Raw genomic sequence first — 19,399 nt, forward strand, 5'->3', positions numbered from 1 at the left:
TGACCTAATGTCTCTTGCCCTGTTGCCTGTCTCTCGGCTGTGCTTTCACTTAAATAATTTACATAATTTACAATAGACATATGATTGGAGATGCCCCAAAAGACATCGCGTTATAATGCATTATTAAGTAGAAAAGCTAAACTATGACCTGCCATGTTCCATATGATTATTGACTTGTACTTTGGTCAGTCCTCTAGCTGAAGACCTCTGCTCTTGTGGTTTGCATACACAGGACGCAAAACATTCAGCCTTACAGAAACTACTTAGTGATATCACTGCAGGAAAAAAAAAAAAAAATTATATATTTATTATATATTTCTGTATTTTCCTGCACTGGGCTATATTTTAAATCTGTCCTATTCATTTTTTTTCCTCCTTACTTTTCTTTTCGGTGTATGTACCAGTCAAATGTAAAAATCATAGCTGCCAAAAGGATGTAATTACCATACACAGAAGGAATAGGAATTAAAACCTTGAACTGGTTTTGTGTGATAACACATGAGTTACCTTTACCGCTCACTTCTAGTCCTGTGTAGTTCCTACAGACTGAAGTGAGAGGGGATCAGAGAGGGAGAAGCATGCTGGGTAATCAGAAGGTTATCAGGGTGTGACTGACAGTTTGATAAGAGTGTAGAGTAGTTTGATCTTGCTCTACTGGCATCAATTCTCAGGTTCAGTGCTATTTCAAGTCAATTCTAGCAAATCACATCCAGCGAAACGCGAGAGCTCTATGACGGCACATAGCAGCCTCTTGCTGATAAACGCTGGTGGCCGTTTCGATGGATTTGGTTATGTAGGTTGTGGGGACAAAATAGAACTATAAACATGTCTTTGGGCAAGTAAACAAATTGATATAAGCTTGCAGCCCTTCCTGAGAGTTACAAAGCTCTGCCACTGGGAACGACTTCTGAAAATGTTAAATAAACGTCTCTTTACAGAAAACTTCACTATATAACCAGTTACGTGTTTGTTTTAATCCGTTTATGTGAATCATCTAAATTCCCGTGCAAGTTGTGACTATAAAAAACAGTCATCATAGTCATGCCAAGCTTTAGTGTAACTGCCCAACAGATATTGCGATATTGCTTTAATACAAACGTATAGACAAAAAATTAATATAGCGCAAGTGCCATTTTGGATATAATATAGTCAAATGTTGTGTGTATTCCTTCAATAAAGGAAGTAGAACCCACAGAAACTACACTCATTTTATAACGTATTGATTTGTACCTTCCTGTGCTTCTGGTAAAACTAGCATCCTGTCTTCATTTTCATCTCCACCTGTCATGCCTTAATATTTGAAGTCAAAGTTTATATTCCTGAAAACTAAAGTAGAATTTGCCATGACTGCTGAGGATGCAGGTATATTAAAATCTACTGTTATAACAGTTTTAAACTAGGAAGAGGAATTTTACATGGTGAAAACAGATGAGCAGAGTTATACAGTAACAGTAAATATATAAGCACTCTTGGAACACCTTTAGACCAATCAAATCAGTGTAACAGAACTAACTGTTGTATAATAAATAATAATGTATATTAAATAATATAGGCTGATCACTTAGCAGTACAGGATTTTAGTAGGCAAGTCCTTCTCAAACAGCTGTAGATCAACCATAACCCTAACAAGGATAAGATGAATAATAATTAGTTATAACTAGCACAATGATGATGAAAAGCTCCAGAATATAATGATCAATAGCATCCAACTTTTCCCTAATGGTTAAATGCAGATCGACTCATTTGCATAATGCTCTGCTCAACTTTCCCCACTACCCCATTCATTCCGCTGAACTGAATAAAATGTACCACGGACACAAACTTGCAAGTGAATACGTTTTCTGAGACTTCAACATGCTACAAAGCAAAGCTAAAAATGTATGTTTATTAATAACAAAACAGGTGGGCATCAGCAGCAATGACAAACCAGAACTCAGCGTAGTGGTAATGGAGCTAGAGGACAGGTAAAGAACATCTTTCACGACTACACCCCGACCAGGCATTATGACCACATGCCTAATATTGTGTTGGTCCCCCTTTTGCTGCCAAAACAGCCCTGACCCGTCAAGACTCCACTAGATCACTGAAGGTGTGCTGTGGTATCTGGCACCAAAATGTTAGCAGCAGATCCTTTAAGTCCTGTAAATTGCAAGATGGGGCCCTCCATGGACTGAACTTGATTGTCCAGCACATCCCACAGATGCTCGATTGGATTGAGATCTGGGGAATTTGAAGGTCAGGTCAACACCTCAAACTCGTTGTTGTGGTCATCAAACCATTCCTGAACCATTTTTGCTTTGTGGCCTGGTGCATTTTCCTGCTGAAAGAGGCCACAGCTATCAGGGAATACCATTTCCATGGAAGGGTGTACATGGTCTGCAACAATGCTTAGGTAGGTGGTACGTGTCAAAGTAATATATGCCCAAAACATGACACTGCCTTCTTACCATACTGCATGTGGTCCCCTGGTAAGCGACACGCACGCACCCGGCCATCCACGCGATTCATCAGACCAGGCCACCTTCTTGCATTGCTCTGGGCTCCAGCTCTGATGTTCATGTGCCCATTGTTGGAGCTTTTGGCAGTGCACAGGTGTCAGCATGGGCATCCTGACTGGTCTGCGGCTATGCAGCCCCATACACAACAAACTGTGATGCACTGTGTATTCTGACACCTTTCTATCAGAACCAGCATTAACTTCTCCAGCAGTTTGAGCAACAGTAGCTCGTCTGTTGGATCGGATCACACGGACCAGCCTTCACTCCCCACGTGCATCCTGTCGCCAGTTCACCACTCTTCCTTCGTTGGACCACTTTTGATAGATACTGACCACTGCAGATCGGGAACACCCCACAAGAGCTGCCATTTTGGAGATGCATTGACCAGTCGACTAGCCATCACAATTTGCCCCTTGTCAAACTCCCCCAAATCCTTACACTTGCCCATGTACCCTGCTTCTAACACATCAACTTTGAGGACAAAATGTTCACTTGCCGCCTAATATATCCCACCCACTAACAGGTGCCATGATGAGGAGATCAGTCTTATTCACTTCACCTCTCACTGCTCATAATGTTATGCCTGATCTGTGTATATTCTTCAGTGAATGTATTCATGTATGCACATGTGTACTTTCATATAATCAGCACATGAGCAGGTTAGGTTTTTCATTTATGTGCTGAAAGTTTTGTGCTCATAATGTTATGCCTGATTGGTGTAGCACTATAAGACAACAGAAAGCATGCCTCTTGTATAGGACAGGGTCTCTTGCCCATTTATCAAGCCCTTTTGTCCAAAATGTTTCATCTGCCAAGCCCCTTATGCCATCTGGAATATAGTCCTCTGGACCACTGTTATCAAACCAGAACAGTAAAAGCTAAGGCTGCAGCTCAAATGCAGATTTTACTTCAGTCTATATAGAAGAAGGAGTTTTAGTGTTGTGGCTCTCCAAAACAACAGGACAATTAAACCAGTCTCAAACCCATTTCTTCTAATGCTCTTTTGGACAGAGGGATGATTAATCATTACTCTTCCACAATTCTATTCTATAAAGTCAAACAGCATTAAGGTTTTTAATGGATGTTGAGAATAAGCATCAGTGTATTTTACACAGTTCTTGGATATAAGTCTACAGTATCCAGGTGAGATCATGCACTGAAGCAGGGGGGAGACCTGGGCATAAACTGTTTTGGGAAGTGTAGTCTTTAGGCTATCCATTTGGGAGCATCACAGCAGCAGAAGTACAGAAGTTCTGTGCAGAAGTAGAGCATCAGGATGAATCAGGCTGCTCTCCAGAGGGCAAGAGGAACCACAGGAGTAGAAGTGTGTCAGGAGTAGGCAGGAGAAACGGATGTACTTATTTCATCTTTCTAAAACGTGTACTTTTTACACTAGCTGTACTTATTTTAACATATGTCGAGAGCACGACCCTTATTTTGGACGTTTGGAGGTACGGGTGTGCACTGGTTTTTAACTGCATAAATAGTCTTAACCTTCTACAAACACAAATCAAGCCCATTTTATCCCAGAATGATCAACACACGCATCATTCGTTCCTTCAATACTTCCCATCAGAGGCTGTGCTGGCATGGAGTATTCGTTTCAGCCTCTACACCTTTATCGCTCTCTTTTATCTACCCTCATCTGCACACAAGTTCAAAAGACATCCACAGTTAACTAGTGTTGATGTGATTAACAGGAGAGAATGACCGATTTTGCCCACATCATCAGGATTTAAACGCTCAATCTGCTCATAACAGGAAATGTGATAACTCAGGAACCATATGGAGCATTATTTCCATCCATCCAGCCATCTTCTGCAGTGCTTATCCTACACAGGGTCAACATGGAACCTGCAATCCTGGGCAGGGAACACACTGGACAGGGGGCCAACCCATCGCAGGGTACAATCACACACACCCATTCACACACTATGGACAAGTCTTCAGACTGGGGGGAGGAAACCAGAGTACCTGGAAGAAATCCCTGAAGCACAGGGAGAACATGTAAACTTCCAACCCCCAGCCCTGGAGGTGCGAGATGTATTTGTGAATTTTAAAATATATCTTATTAACCGGTGCTAGATCACATGCTGCCACAGTCACTTGACAGGTTGAAATATTAAGTCAACGTTCTGGAATGCTTTTGCTGTGCATTTTCTTATTATCCATTATTTCTCTGTATTACATCAGTTAACCACAAACATGTGCACTACCTCTGACAGGAGGAATATTTAATTGCAGTTGAAAAGTGATGCTTGATTAAATATCCTTTTCCCTCCTCTCCTAGCTGTTAACTTAATAACTGTTCGCGAACTCTTATGGACAACTGATTAATAACATCAAGCAGAAGGAACAGCTCCACATGGAGGGGGATGATGTTTCACCACAAAACTATATACAGGTATATGGATGCGATGAGAACAATTAACATATCCAATGGATAGAAAAAGTATACACACCTCTGCAAGCATTCTGAGATCTATTTGGAAACCAAGATAAAGACTTCAGATCTTTTTCTATCTTTGGTGCGATATAGCAACTGGAGATTTTTTTTTTTATTTTTATGTGCGCTGTATTAATTCAACTAAAAAGGAAGATATTTGGAAACACATTCATGACTAAACCATATCCATTCCTCTAGTGAAAGAATACCATTTACACAAAAGCAACAAAATCCTTTAAAAACATGACTACATTTACATTATTTTCATGTTTTCCTGATTTCAGACATCTTGAGAATCAGCTACCATGGCAACATTTCAAAGCTGTCCTGGAAAAAAAAAAAAAAAAAAAAAAAAACTGTTAACTCTAACAGACTACAAAGTACAATAAATATAAAAACATGCAAGTAAGAGCCTGAACATACTTGCACGCTCGATTTGCGCTTAAAATACAACTTATCCAATATTTATACAGAACAAGCTTACAGAGACTTTCACTGCTGAAGGTTCCATCACATAGAGCATGGCATGCATCAAAAATGGGTCCATTCAGGAAATGCCTCTGCTTAAAAGCACAGAACACTAACAGAGTCAGTCAATGAGAACATCGGTTGCTTTCATGACGTGTGTGCATGTTTGTGTGTGTGTGTGTGTGTGTGCGCGCGCATGTAAGCACTGCACCCACGTGTGCACATTCGAAAAATGCTGCATGATTTATAAGGGGCAGATGTGGCTGCTTTCACTTCATCCAAAATAGAGCACTGGAATAGCACTTTACAGGCTTTTTGGGTTCAACAAATGCACGCACACACACACGCCCGCGCGCACACACACACTCGTGCACATACACGCACACACACTTTATATCCATTAAATAATCAATAAACATATACTGTAGATGGTTGTTACTTGTAAAAATAACTGAATAAAATAAAATAAAATATCATTCATCATAAATTTATTTGTATTATTTTGCTCATTTCCATGAAGGCAGCAAATACAAACAGGGATAACACACACACACACACACACACATGTGCGCAATGCCATGGGTAATAAAATTCAAATGCAATGTAAAACAAACTAATAAAACAGCCCAGTAGTTTATGTACATCCTTGTGAATGTTAACAGTCAGCTCCACCTGAGTGAGCTCAGAGACATCAGGCACACTGATGAACCTGAAAGAATCCATGTGTAAGTAAAGAGAGAGGGAGGTATGATTAGATGAGAGGAGGACAGGAGAAAATCACAGGGAACAAAGCTGCTAGAACTCTGACCTTGTGTAGTAACACATAACAGAATTGAGAGAACAAAAGAAGGGGAAGAGGAAATGGTGTTGGGGAGGGGGGCTAGAGCAAGAGACAGGAGATAAACACAAACTAATCAGAAATTAGAGGGTTCAGTTCCAAACCTGTCACTCAATTTAGACAGTGTGTACCGAGATCCTGGTGTGCAAAGCAAGAGTGTGTGTTCAAGAAGTAGAATATGCATTCACACACACAGCCACACAGGCTCTTAAAGATGCCAAAATCTTTAAAAAATAATAATAATAATAATAAATAAATAAAATTATAACCAGAACTCAGTGTAGTGGTAATGGAGCTAGAGGACAGGTAAAGAACATCTTTCACGACTACACCCCGACCAGGCATTATGACCACATGCCTAATATTGTGTTGGTCCCCCTTTTGCTGCCAAAACAGCCCTGACCCGGCAAGACTCCACTAGATCACTGAAGGTGTGCTGTGGTATCTGGCACCAAAATGTTAGCAGCAGATCCTTTAAGTCCTGTAAATTGCAAGGTGGGGCCCTCCATGGATTGAACTTGATTGTCCAGCACATCCCACAGATGCTCGATTGGATTGAGATCTGGGGAATTTGAAGGTCAGGTCAACACCTCAAACTCGTTGTTGTGGTCATCAAACCATTCCTGAACCATTTTTGCTTTGTGGCCTGGTGCATTTTCCTGCTGAAAGAGGCCACAGCTATCAGGGAATACCATTTCCATGGAAGGGTGTACATGGTCTGCAACAATGCTTAGGTAGGTGGTACGTGTCAAAGTAATATATGCCCAAAACATGACACTGCCTTCTTACCATACTGCATGTGGTCCCCTGGTAAGTGACACGGCCATCCACGCGATTCATCAGACCAGGCCACCTTCTTGCATTGCTCTGGGCTCCAGCTCTGATGTTCATGTGCCCATTGTTGGAGCTTTTGGCAGTGCACAGGTGTCAGCATGGGCATCCTGACTGGTCTGCGGCTATGCAGCCCCATACACAACAAACTGTGATGCACTGTGTATTCTGACACCTTTCTATCAGAACCAGCATTAACTTCTCCAGCAGTTTGAGCAACAGTAGCTCGTCTGTTGGATCGGATCACACGGACCAGCCTTCACTCCCCACGTGCATCCTGTCGCCAGTTCACCACTCTTCCTTCGTTGGACCACTTTTGATAGATACTGACCACTGCAGATCGGGAACACCCCACAAGAGCTGCCATTTTGGAGATGCATTGACCAGTCGACTAGCCATCACAATTTGCCCCTTGTCAAACTCCCCCAAATCCTTACACTTGCCCATGTACCCTGCTTCTAACACATCAACTTTGAGGACAAAATGTTCACTTGCCGCCTAATATATCCCACCCACTAACAGGTGCCATGATGAGGAGATCATCAGTCTTATTCACTTCACCTCTCACTGCTCATAATGTTATGCCTGATCTGTGTATATTCTTCAGTGAATGTATTCATGTATGCACATGTGTACTTTCATATAATCAGCACATGAGCAGGTTAGGTTTTTCATTTATGTGCTGAAAGTTTTGTGCTCATAATGTTATGCCTGATTGGTGTAGCACTATAAGACAACAGAAAGCATGCCTCTTGTATAGGACAGGGTCTCTTGCCCATTTATCAAGCCCAATTTCACTCAAAACTCAATTTAGACAGTGTGTACCGAGATCCTGGTGTGCAAAGCAAGAGTGTGTGTTCAAGAAGTAGAATATGCATTCACACACACAGCCACACAGGCTCTTAAAGATGCCAAAATCTTTAAAAAATAATAATAACAATAATAAATAAATAAAATTATAAATAAAATATTATTATTATTATCATCATCATCATCATCATCAACAACGACAACAACAAATAAATAAATAAAATCATCATTTTTTCCCCCTTAATCCAGTCATCTACACAAAATAGGAAAATAAGAAGCATTTTCTAAAAACCCAACTACAAAGAAGACATATACTGGACAGCACCCATTTTATTAAAGATGTGAATTGGTCCTTAAATGTATATCTTAAATCGGTTGTTTTACATCATCTCTTATTTACTATATATAAACAACTGAAGAACTCATTTGGGGTATAAATAAATAAATAAATAAATTGACTTCAAGGAGCTAACTGGAAGCCTTCTGAAAAGCAGCCAAACATGTCTTTACTAAAATCCTCAGGAACTGCTTATTAATTATTAAGAACAGGTTTTATGCATAGAGCTTCAAACCATTAGTGAAAAAGGCTTTGAAGCAACCTGGGTGCACAGGCTTAAAAAGAAAGGAAATAAATAAATCTGCTTCCTCTCTGTTGGAAATGCGAAGCAGCACTTCTTGTTGGATTAAGAAGTTGAATTACGCTGTTTAAGTAGTGCCTTTGAAATTTTCAGTGGAAGCACTACACTTAAGCTGCCATTACGGCTACTCTTGAATGCGTGTTTATAATAGATGAAATAACAAGCAGTTTATTGGCCGTGGCTTTTACAGAGCCATCACGGAGGTTTTAATCTCGGCCACTTGAAGAGGCCAAAGTGAATAAGGGGAGGACAAATAAGAGAGAGAGAGAAATTGAGAGAAGGAGTGCTATATTACGGTTCGTCGCATGCAGAAACAAATTTCCTCTTCAGGCTGGGTTTTTTTTTTTTTTTGGTGCTTCATTTACAGAATATTATGGCACTGTTCTGAGATGTACACAAATGTTATCTTTCTAGCTCAAGGGGACGCAACTCCAATTCTGAAGCTACCTTTAAATGCTTAAGCATTACTGATTATTTCAAGGCTATAAATAAGACAAACAAATTTCAAATGCTTATGGTTTCTTTTGCAGTGGAGCGTCACGGTCCCATGTTTGACAACACCAAGCAGACTTTTTATTTTATTTATTTATTTTTTTGAGACATTACTTCACTAATCAGATCAGAGGGGGAAAATGAAATAAAAATGAAAGTCTGTGAAAAGTATTCCCCTTCTCAATGATCTGCCTTCAGCTAAATAAGTTGCATAAATACGAGACTGGATAAAACCACAACAAACCTGCAACAGAAGCCGTGCATGAAAAAAACGCGGGCCATTTCCTCCATATGTTGATTGCTTCTTCTACGACATTGTTCGAGTTCACAATTTGAGCTGCTTAAATACACTGGTGAGTCTACATCCAACAGTCAATCCTTGATCTAGCTGCAATATCAGCTAATGATGAGTTGACCTCTATGCATTCGAGGTACAAAGAGTAAGGGGAAAAAAAACAAAACAAACAAAAAAACATGGATGCTTCCTTCTTTGTCATTTGAAACAATCTAGCCAGGTAACTGATGACTGCTATATATATTTACTCCCTCAAGAAGCAAGAGCGAGATAGAGAGGGGCACATAAATAAAGGTCTATATCTATATCTATCTATCTATCTATCTATCTATCTATCTATCTATCTATCTATCTATCTATCTATCTATCTATCTATCTATCTATCTATCTATCTATCTATCTATCTATCTATCTATCTATATCAATCTAATAGATTTAAAAAGAAAAGTGAAAATGCTACTGTCTTTACTATTGATGCTGTGAGCAGTCAAGTTGATCTGACATGTTCCAGGTCGAGAAAACATCCGTCTCCCCCTAGAGTGGGAGGTCCGACTTCACAGGTTTCAGTCAAACACATAAGAATAAACCTTGCACATTTTCCTTCATAACTATGTGCTTCATAAAGATTTAACATTCCTTCCTCTTTAACATTTCCAGCGATGTAATCACTTTTATCAAGGGTATTTCTTTTTGGAAAGAAACCAACATTCCACCCACTTCCCAATATGCAGTCAAGGTGCAAGAACCACTTTCTTCCACGCTCACAGGTAGAAGAAAAAGAAAAGCAGACAGGATGCTGTAGCAACAACAAATTCCCCTTGGGGTGCAATAAGATGGGATCCAGAGAAAGGAAATGCCCTCAAGAGGATAGGAGCCTCCAGCTGCTCCTGCTATCTTGGTGTGAATGAGCTGAATATAGGGCCCATTCCTTTACCCCTTTCCCAGGGGAGAACTCTAAATTTACCCCTCTCTCTGTAATTACCAGCAGGCCCAAAGCCCCAGTCCAGATGTTGACGAGCAGCTACAGTGAGACAGAAGAGAACATAAGGTGCGAATAAAAGTTTTAAGCTCTCTAAAGAGTACCACCTTTGTGGAAATGATGATGTGTACTGATGTGTTTAGCGTCTTCGCCGAGCGCTGATGCAAGACGTGCTCTACTACGAGCTCTTTTTAACTACAGGAGTAAATGAAGAGACAAAAGTAGATGATGTGTGATCAGGTGTTGCGGTAAATAGATAAACAGATAAGGAGTCAAATGAGGTGTGTGCTTTAGGAATAGCGGGAAGGAAAGATTTAGATGGGATACACTTCGTGCAAAAGTCCTGGATGAAACCTAATACAAATACAGGAAAAATCACGTGAGAGCAGATATTAATACACTGCCATCAACAGTTTACAATCACTACATTTTTTATATACTCTAACCAACGAGTGAAGTGAATACAAGTGAAGCAAGCAATTAATAATTATGATTAGAGACTTCGTCGTATAATACTGGAACCGTTTCAATCTCTTCTAATTGTAGGTCAAACTTTTATCACTCTAATGAGGCATATGACATATTTAATTAGTGTTACAATTAATACCAGGACTGTCTTTTATGAATAGGCTTAACAGGTTTACTGTCTAATTCAGGTTTGGAGTGGGTTATCCGCCTTTAATAAAACACTCGTTTACAATCCCATTAGGATCCCAGAGCAACCGGTTAATAAGTTCCACGAAGATATTCTTTATTTAAACTCTATTCTGGATTATTCTGTTTAGTCTGTGGCAAAAAAAACAGTTATTAAAGTGTAATAAAGCAAACTGAGGTTTTTCCAAAAATGGATTGAGAGCATGTTATGTGGAAAAACGTGTGTGTTAACACTTTCGGAGGATTTAATACGCGAGTACAGAACAGTGATAAGAGGAGTTGGTGTAATATGAGGAAGACACAGCTGATATGTCCCCAGTACAACCTGCATGTGTGAATCACACAAAACCTTGACATTACCAGTATACATATGGTAATATTGTCCTGGGTTTTTGGTGTGAAAAAACTGGATGGGGTAAAAGGAGAGAGATGGTTGGATGTGACCAATAGGTGTGTGTGTTCAAGTGCCAACAGATGTTCTTATCGACTTACCGTCTCTGCATTTTTTATCCAGCGTGCTCCTCAGCATGTTGACCGAACAGTAAAGAAACCCATCCATGAAAGAGGAAAAGTTTACTGAAGATCTGCTGTCACCTACCATCTCCAGCTTTGCAAATTCTAAGGGAAAAAAAAAGAAGAAGAGAGAAGAAAAGGACTGATTAGGAATAATCCAATAAAGTGTTGAGAGCTTAAAGATCCTTGTGTTTGTGTGTGTGTGGTGTAAAGCACAATCCAATCCTCAGTGAGTCAATTTTAAGCCAGTTCATTATTCTCTACTGGCTTAGGTTACAGCACAATCACTATGAACTACAAAGTCAGTGTGACAGAGCCTTTCCACCTCAGAAGTTTCTTGATAACCAGAGCCATTTTAAAACTTCTTTTTTTATTTACACATTTCACATATCCATATTTATTCACTCTTTTTCAAGGTTGCTCAAGAAGGACACCAGTAAAACTTTTTTTTTTGGCATAGAGAACTTTGGAATTCACCCCACTGCTCTTTACTCTGCTCTCCTCTTCCTCTCCTCCATCCTGTTTCATCCTTCACTTTTAACATCTTTTCAGGGTTCGCCCTTATCGGTTTCAGATTCAATTAGCTGCTATGCGCAGGTTCAATTTTCTTCGGGAGGGCCGGCAATACCTGCGAGATTTTATCAAGCACCTCCAGCCCCTTTCATGGCTCAAGTTCAAATAACTTTAATTGAAAAGCCTTTTTAATTGAAGTATCTCTGCCATCCTTCCATCTCTCCCCTCCAGCCACCAGCCCCTCTCTTTTTGTTAAAACGGGGGGTATTAGAAACGATAATGAGGTAGAAAGATGATAAGTGGAACTTGGGGGTCTCGGTAGCCCTGCATGCATATTTAGAATTTAAATAATGATCAGATCTGCTCATGAATAAGATTATTATGGAAATCGATACAACTGTTTGTGGACGATGTGATGTTACAAAGCCTGCACTGACAATGACTAGGAGCAAAACAGAGGTGTCTGTGCCCGAGTCGTGTACATATCGGTGTTTCTATGTCCCCACCTGTCAGGGACAATATCAGGCTGTTACTCAAGCGAGGTCCACACACAGCTACACTATGCAGTTAATGAGGCTCCAGCTCCATATGGACACCGTGGCGTTTCCTGTGTGGCCTCAGTGCTGCTTCACTGTTAAGGATGTTAGCACAATACTGAAAGAGCGCTGGTAAACATTTGGGCCTGTGTGTTGTGAGGATGGACTAATTGGGCTACCTGGCACACTTTCTGAAGAGGCCTCGAATGAGCTGTACAGGAACAGCTCAATCTAATCACTTCCACGTGTGCACACACACACACACACACACACAATCTTACACACACACACATATATACACACCACACACAAATTAGAGGTGCTTTCAGCGGAAATGATCTGTTGAAAAGAGGGTGTGTGGGTGTTGGCTGGTGCGGGAGGGCATCATCAGCCGATGACAAAAGCCTGTCACTATAACAACTAGGTGACCTCAAAAACCAATTATGAGTGTTAGTGGGGGAAAAATGAATCGAATAGGGTTCCTGGGAAAACTTGGCCTTGACCCCTAGTGAGAGGTCAAAATTTCCCTGTTGATCATTAATCATTATTTTCTAGCAAAGACCAGAATTCCTAACGAAGCATAGCTGCATTGGAGTGCATTACACTATGCCTCAGGTACTTCATGTAACTACTTAGCTTAAATATTTTTGCTTTTTATTAACAGTATTGTTACCTCCATGTGCAGTTTCATTAGCTGTTTCTCCGTGCTTTTAACAGCAATAAACATAAATTAATAGTTAATAATGAATAATAATATACTTGATGCATGATACTATTACTTCTATTCAGTAAACAGGAAATAGGAAATAAGTGTGTGTGTGTGTGTGATCTTTTGCATATTCACACGTTTCTCTACTTCCTCCCAACACACAAACACATTGTCCATGATAAAAGAATCAAGATTACAAAGTATGTAGTTCACAAATACATTGGCCATGCTGAAAAGTATGTCCATGTGTGTGTGCGCATGTAGTGAAATTCCTGGTTGTATTCTCACCTCACACTCTTCTAAAGCCACTGCAAAACTGTCCAGTATAAACAATCACTGAAGATAAATAAATTAATCTCCTTTCACGACACCTGAAAATTCCTTAAATATCCCAAGCGCTTCAAAATCATTGCGATGCATTAATATGCACCCATGCTAAACACATTGGGTTAAACATTAAAATAAAATCAGGTAAAAACTAGGAAAAGTAAAAATAATTAGACATTTGCCCGGCTGGTGTTTAAAAGGTCAAGAATATATTAAGCTCTGATAGTATGTAAATATTCTGACCTAATGACAAAGTTTGCGAAATAGTGGATAGAGAGGAAATGAAGCAAATGATGCTTACGTGCGGCATGCATTACTCAATTGCTTTTGACTTATGACCTAGAATTTAATTCAACCGCTATCTCCCTGCACTACTGTTACACAATGACTGAATAGAGAGCACAATTCTATTTACATAGATTATTTCTCTGAATGGGGAGGATGACCACTTTAGTAAAACACACCTCCTCTTCATGCACACAAACACACACACTTACACAAATACATACACACACACCTGAGAGTTGGTTGTGGTAAAGAAACTCCATCTGTAGCCTCTGACCCCCTTTCTGAGCCAGTAGGTAAGGAGTGGAGTAGTCAGGATCCCCTGTAGCACACATCACATCTGCCCCACTGAACACCAACGCCATGGTAAACAACACATCAGGCTGGAGGACTGCAGAACACAAAGCCTAGAAGAAAACACAAACACCTAATCATGTATACTCATAATACACAGACAGATAAAATATTAAAGGCTAAACTGTTAGCGTGGGGATGATTTCTAGGGGGCATTTTGTTGTTATGGTTTGGGTCCACTTGTCCACTTTGAGTCCACTTGAGGGATGAGTCACTGCAAATGAATACACGGGTAATTCTCACTGATCCACTTCATCCTATGAAGAGACATTTCTATCCTGATTGGTGTGGTCTTGTCCAGGATGACTCTGCACCCTCCCCTTCCACTGAACTGTCTGATGAGGATGATGATGATGATGATGATATACATCATATGCAAGGGCATTGGGGAGATTTGGGAGTTGGCATTTCCATCAAAAATTGGAGTTGGCATTTACATCTGTTTTGGCAGCTCAATTCCTTACAGAGATGCTTTATGATGATATTTCTTGTCATTTTTCACAGTTCTACATACAGTACATGACCAAATGTTTGTGGACACCTGACTATTATATTCATAATCATCCAATTCCAAATGTAGTCCCGATTTTCCTGTTATAATAACCTCCACTCTCCAGGTAAAGCTTTCCACTAGATTTTGAAACTGGGTTCTGTGCAAACCACTTAAGTTCTTCCACTCCAACCTTCGAAACCAATGCTGCATCCCAATTCACCTGCTTATACTATGCATATACATGTGCTACACAAGTATGAGTGTATAAGTACTGGGTCACACTGATAGGTCATGCAAAGTAGGGGAATGTTGTTGCTTAATTATACTTAGTCTCACTGTTAATCTCTGAGCCGCATTTCAGCATATCTTCATTTTTATTCCTTATATAATTTGTACTACATAATTCACCATTCCCTTGAACTATTTTTTGGCCATTTCATTTACACCTTTTCCTTTAAAATGTGTCTAAATGCGGCAAAGCAAACAGTAACATAGCCCATGCATGCAGTTTTGGGCAATACTGGCTGAAAAAGTGGTAAAGTGTCTCGGATACCATTTAGGATGTACTGTATAGTAATTAAATTAAGAGGTAGCAACATGCACAGTGGTTGGTTGGAACAGGTTTGAGCCTTTTAGTTCAAGTGATGGGGAAACTGTAATGCTACAGCAGACATTCTGTACAACTGTGTCTTTACACATGGAAAAAAAAAACCCATGTGTAGCAAGAGTTAGGTCAGTGCACTTTAACAGCTCCAACCCCCATGGCTAGATCAATTTATGAGCTCGCTGAGAAATTCACAAATCCAGGAGCTGTTGTTAGGTAATTAAAGTAAGCCAAAATTAGTGGATTAAGAGACCATCATTCTTTCTAAATTGAATAATAAAATGCTTGATAGAGCAGTTTCACATATAAATGCAATCTAAATGGTACAAAGAGGTTCAGAGGCTCCTACCTTGTTACTCTCATTAACAAAAAAACCTAATTCTATGAATATGCAATTTGCAACACCTCTTAACCCTACACATGCCCACCCTCTTCCACAGTAACGCACTGCAGCATGGTCTACATTTGCAGAGCAGATGACGCACTAACACTTGCCTGTCATTTGTCCAGCTCTGACTGCTGAAGTGAGAGAAATGTTCTCACTTTGAACGATCTGCACCCTCAAATGAACCTAAAAATCATTTTAAAAAAATGCACTTTTAATTACGTTTAGGCCAATTGTTTTTTACATTTTTTCAGCCCAGCTATGGTTCATCGTTCTGCTTCATAACACATTTGTTTGCTTGCAAGAGCTAAAACGTATCTATTCTTCCTGACACTTGATGATCCAGTGAGGAATCTGAATTCTTGTGTGAAACCTGCAAGAGCTTCAATTTCTTGCCATAGACACCTAAATAATAGTTGAGGACGGCATTTGAAAGGAAACAAGGCTTCAGCAGAAGGAATGCAGGCAGGCCAATTAAAATGTGATGGGAAAAGAGATGGTCGATAAACAGAATAGTGCAGATGGCTTCAGACACAGGCAGAGAGAGAGAGCCAGTGTAATGCTACCTAACGCTGCCTTTCATGTGAAAAGCTGCAGCTCGCATACCCTATCGATCCACCCCAAACAGGCCTAATCCGACAGAGAACAAGGACTTCCAGACAGCCAGCAACACCCGCCCAAACACACACACACAAATTTATATAACTGTATGGATTAGGATTAAAAGCAAGCCAATTTCAACACACACAATAACAAAATAAACAACTCCAAGAGACGATCATGAACCACATACACAATTATGTGTATAAATATACATATACGCATCTATGCGGAGCAGAACTGTGTATAAAAGTTCATAAGAAACAGATGGAAGTGCAGTAATACGCAACTTCAGTCACAGTATGTTATTTAGGATGCTGGTGCTTGATTCCATGCATTTTTTTTAACACAGGAAAACTATTGTTTTAAAATAAAAATTATTCATCCAAATATCCTTGAATGTACAAGTACGTACAGCCACTTTACATACTGAAAACCTGAAGAACTAAATCTCACCTTTCAACAACTTTACCCTCACACACATTTTTGAACACAGTACATAGACAATCTCATCCCAAACACTGCATGCACCTAGATTACTTTGTAATCTTATCTGTTTCATTTACACACACTCCCGCTCTCTTTCATACACTCAAGCACCCTAGACACTTCTGTACCGCTTTCATCTTACACAATGATTGCACATGCCCCACGTGCATGCACACACGCACACACACACACACACACACACACACACACACACGTATCTAATCTACTTTTCTTCTGCTCATCAGTCTGAGAATCAGAAGCATTGTTGATCCGAGTCGATGCTGGCAATGAAGAAAATAGCTTTGCCGAGGCTTACACAGTAGTTATCCTGAACAAACACAACAACAAACTCTGCCAAAATGCAGACTGTCAAATACTGCACACACTCCAAAAGCAAAGAGAAACAACAAAACTATCTTAGTTCGGTTTTATTCGTGAGAAAATTCATTTCGTTTTTTTTTTTTTCATTATTTTTTTTGAGGTGCGATGGCAAACTATAGCATGATATTGTGAGAGTGCAGAACTGTGTTTGCTCAGCTCGATTGTTTGGAGCTGGATTTTGGGTAGTGTACTCCACAAATCTGTGGAAACCAGTTCCCATGGCAACCCCAATTTAACACCTGGGCTACCAGGTAAGCTGAGAAAGCAGCAGCACGTACTCACTCACACATACGCGCACGCACACACACACAAAATGACAGCACTAATGGGCCTTTTAACAAGGTACAGAAATAACAACATGATGTCAAAGGCCACAAAAAAAAACACACACACATGTAGCACACAGAGTACAAATGGAAACCACACACACACACACCTTGTTGAGTTCCTCCTGACTCTTCAGCCCTTCCAGAACTTTCCTGTACTTCCTCTCTTTGTACTTCCTGCAGTGAAAGATTGCACGATGTTCTGGCGACGCCCCCTTGTGAAGCTCCTCCTCCGGTGGAAGATTGGCAGCCCAGAATTTGTTGGCGTTCTCATTTCCAACTTCCAAAAAGAGCTTGAACGTAAACAAATGAATTGAACACATGAGTAATTCATCAGGATTAACGGCAGAAGGATTGCTATTCAGACCGGCCAGGAAGACATTACAATACTGACTGTAATAAATCACTACACCGCATGCTTTTCTAAGAACACCAAAGCAAACAGCACAGCTTATATAAACACTGGCTCTAGGATTTTTTGTGGCACTGGTGTGTTGTTAGCAATAGTTAACATGCATCATGAAACTATTTTTAGCAATGTTGCCTACCCTTTACTTTCACTTACCTCCACCAGCTCATTGGTCCAAATGCTGCTGTCCAACTTCAGACTCCTCACCTGAGAGATACCAGAGCCCAAGAACCGATGCTGACCTGTGAGCAGTACACACACCGAAATACTGAAGCTGCAAGATTACTACAGAACTCAAAGTCACTTATCTAGGAGTTGACTCATAGCCATAGCAGTTACTGCACTCAAACCTAATTAAATGTCTAATGTTTGCTGAGCTTAAAAGCTAGTCAACGCAGTGTTACAGGAAAGGACTAATTGCCTAATAATGACTTCCATACTTCCTGTTACTAGTAGCCTACATTTCTGGCTGAAATAATCTTAAAAGGAAACTCCTACTGTTTGTCTCCTAGTAAAATTCATATTTTAGTCGTATTTCTGAAAGACATCTTGATTACAGGTTCAACATAAATGCAGCAGGAATGAAGGAACATCCTTTGGACATTCTCTGATCACAACCACACGCGGGTATGGCTTAACTGTGACCATACAGTGATTGCATTTCAGTGTGGCTTTGCTGCGACACACTGATGAACGGGAAATGCAATGCAACACGAAATTACACTTACCATTGATTGTGGTCTTTAAAAAAAAAAAAAAAAAAAGCAATAACATGCTGCTTCATTTTGACTGAAGAGCTAAGGCGATGCTTTTCAGTGTGGCACGTCATGCCAAAAATTAAAAGAACAATATGTCTCTTGTACTTTTCAAGCTTCTCTCTGTATGTTTGCTTTTATGGGATGGAACATCTTTAAAAAACTATTTTTTAAAAAACCTGCACAATAAAAAACAATTAAAAATATTTTGATCTTGATTATGGCAAGTTCACAAAATGTGTTTTTTTTTTTGTTGTATAGATAAAATAAAATGTCAATATTTTTGTCTTTCACGACAAAACTGCGAAAGCTCAGTATTGCACAGCACCCTAGCCTGTGCACTCAGCTTCAGCTGGAACTCATTATCACACTAATCCTATCCATTTCAAGACCTTATTTCTCACTAGTCACAGCTCTAATTGCAAATGAAAGGCATAAAAAGGCATTAATTGCAAATGAATCATGAGTAATTAATTGTGTTTGTTGGCCTGTGTTTGTTTAGCTGAACTTGAGGCGTCATTGTCGTTGTTTATGAGGAAAACAGATGAATTAAACATCGAGAGAAACACATTATATGAATATGGATTAAGCAGCCCTCTTGTGTAATTAGTGATAATATGGAGACCTCACACGCCATCGAAGATGTCGGGAAAAAAAACAAAAAAAAAACGACCCTAATGTGACTGAGAAGTGGGTGCATTTTAAAATGTGGTTTCAATGTCGATATTTTCCAAACAAATCCAGGGTGCTTTTTATGTTTAAATATACATA

General features: G+C 39.8%; 1 protein-coding gene across 2 annotated transcripts in view; it reads right to left on the reverse strand.

Moving 5' to 3' along the window:
• The window catches only part of arap2 (ArfGAP with RhoGAP domain, ankyrin repeat and PH domain 2), an 85,125-nt gene that overhangs the window by 29,055 nt on the left and 36,671 nt on the right, over nt 1-19,399 (reverse strand). For both annotated transcript variants that reach the window (XM_058395077.1, XM_058395076.1), the window contains exons 12-15: nt 18,030-18,115; nt 17,575-17,757; nt 14,065-14,239; nt 11,442-11,567 (exon numbers count right to left, since the gene is read on the reverse strand). In XM_058395077.1, coding sequence (XP_058251060.1) covers nt 11,442-11,567; nt 14,065-14,239; nt 17,575-17,757; nt 18,030-18,115 — 570 coding nt within the window. The remainder of the gene's footprint in view (nt 1-11,441; nt 11,568-14,064; nt 14,240-17,574; nt 17,758-18,029; nt 18,116-19,399) is intronic.

This window comes from Hemibagrus wyckioides, linkage group LG07, assembly GCF_019097595.1.
Source record: "Hemibagrus wyckioides isolate EC202008001 linkage group LG07, SWU_Hwy_1.0, whole genome shotgun sequence".
In the NCBI taxonomy this organism is placed as follows: domain Eukaryota; kingdom Metazoa; phylum Chordata; class Actinopteri; order Siluriformes; family Bagridae; genus Hemibagrus; species Hemibagrus wyckioides.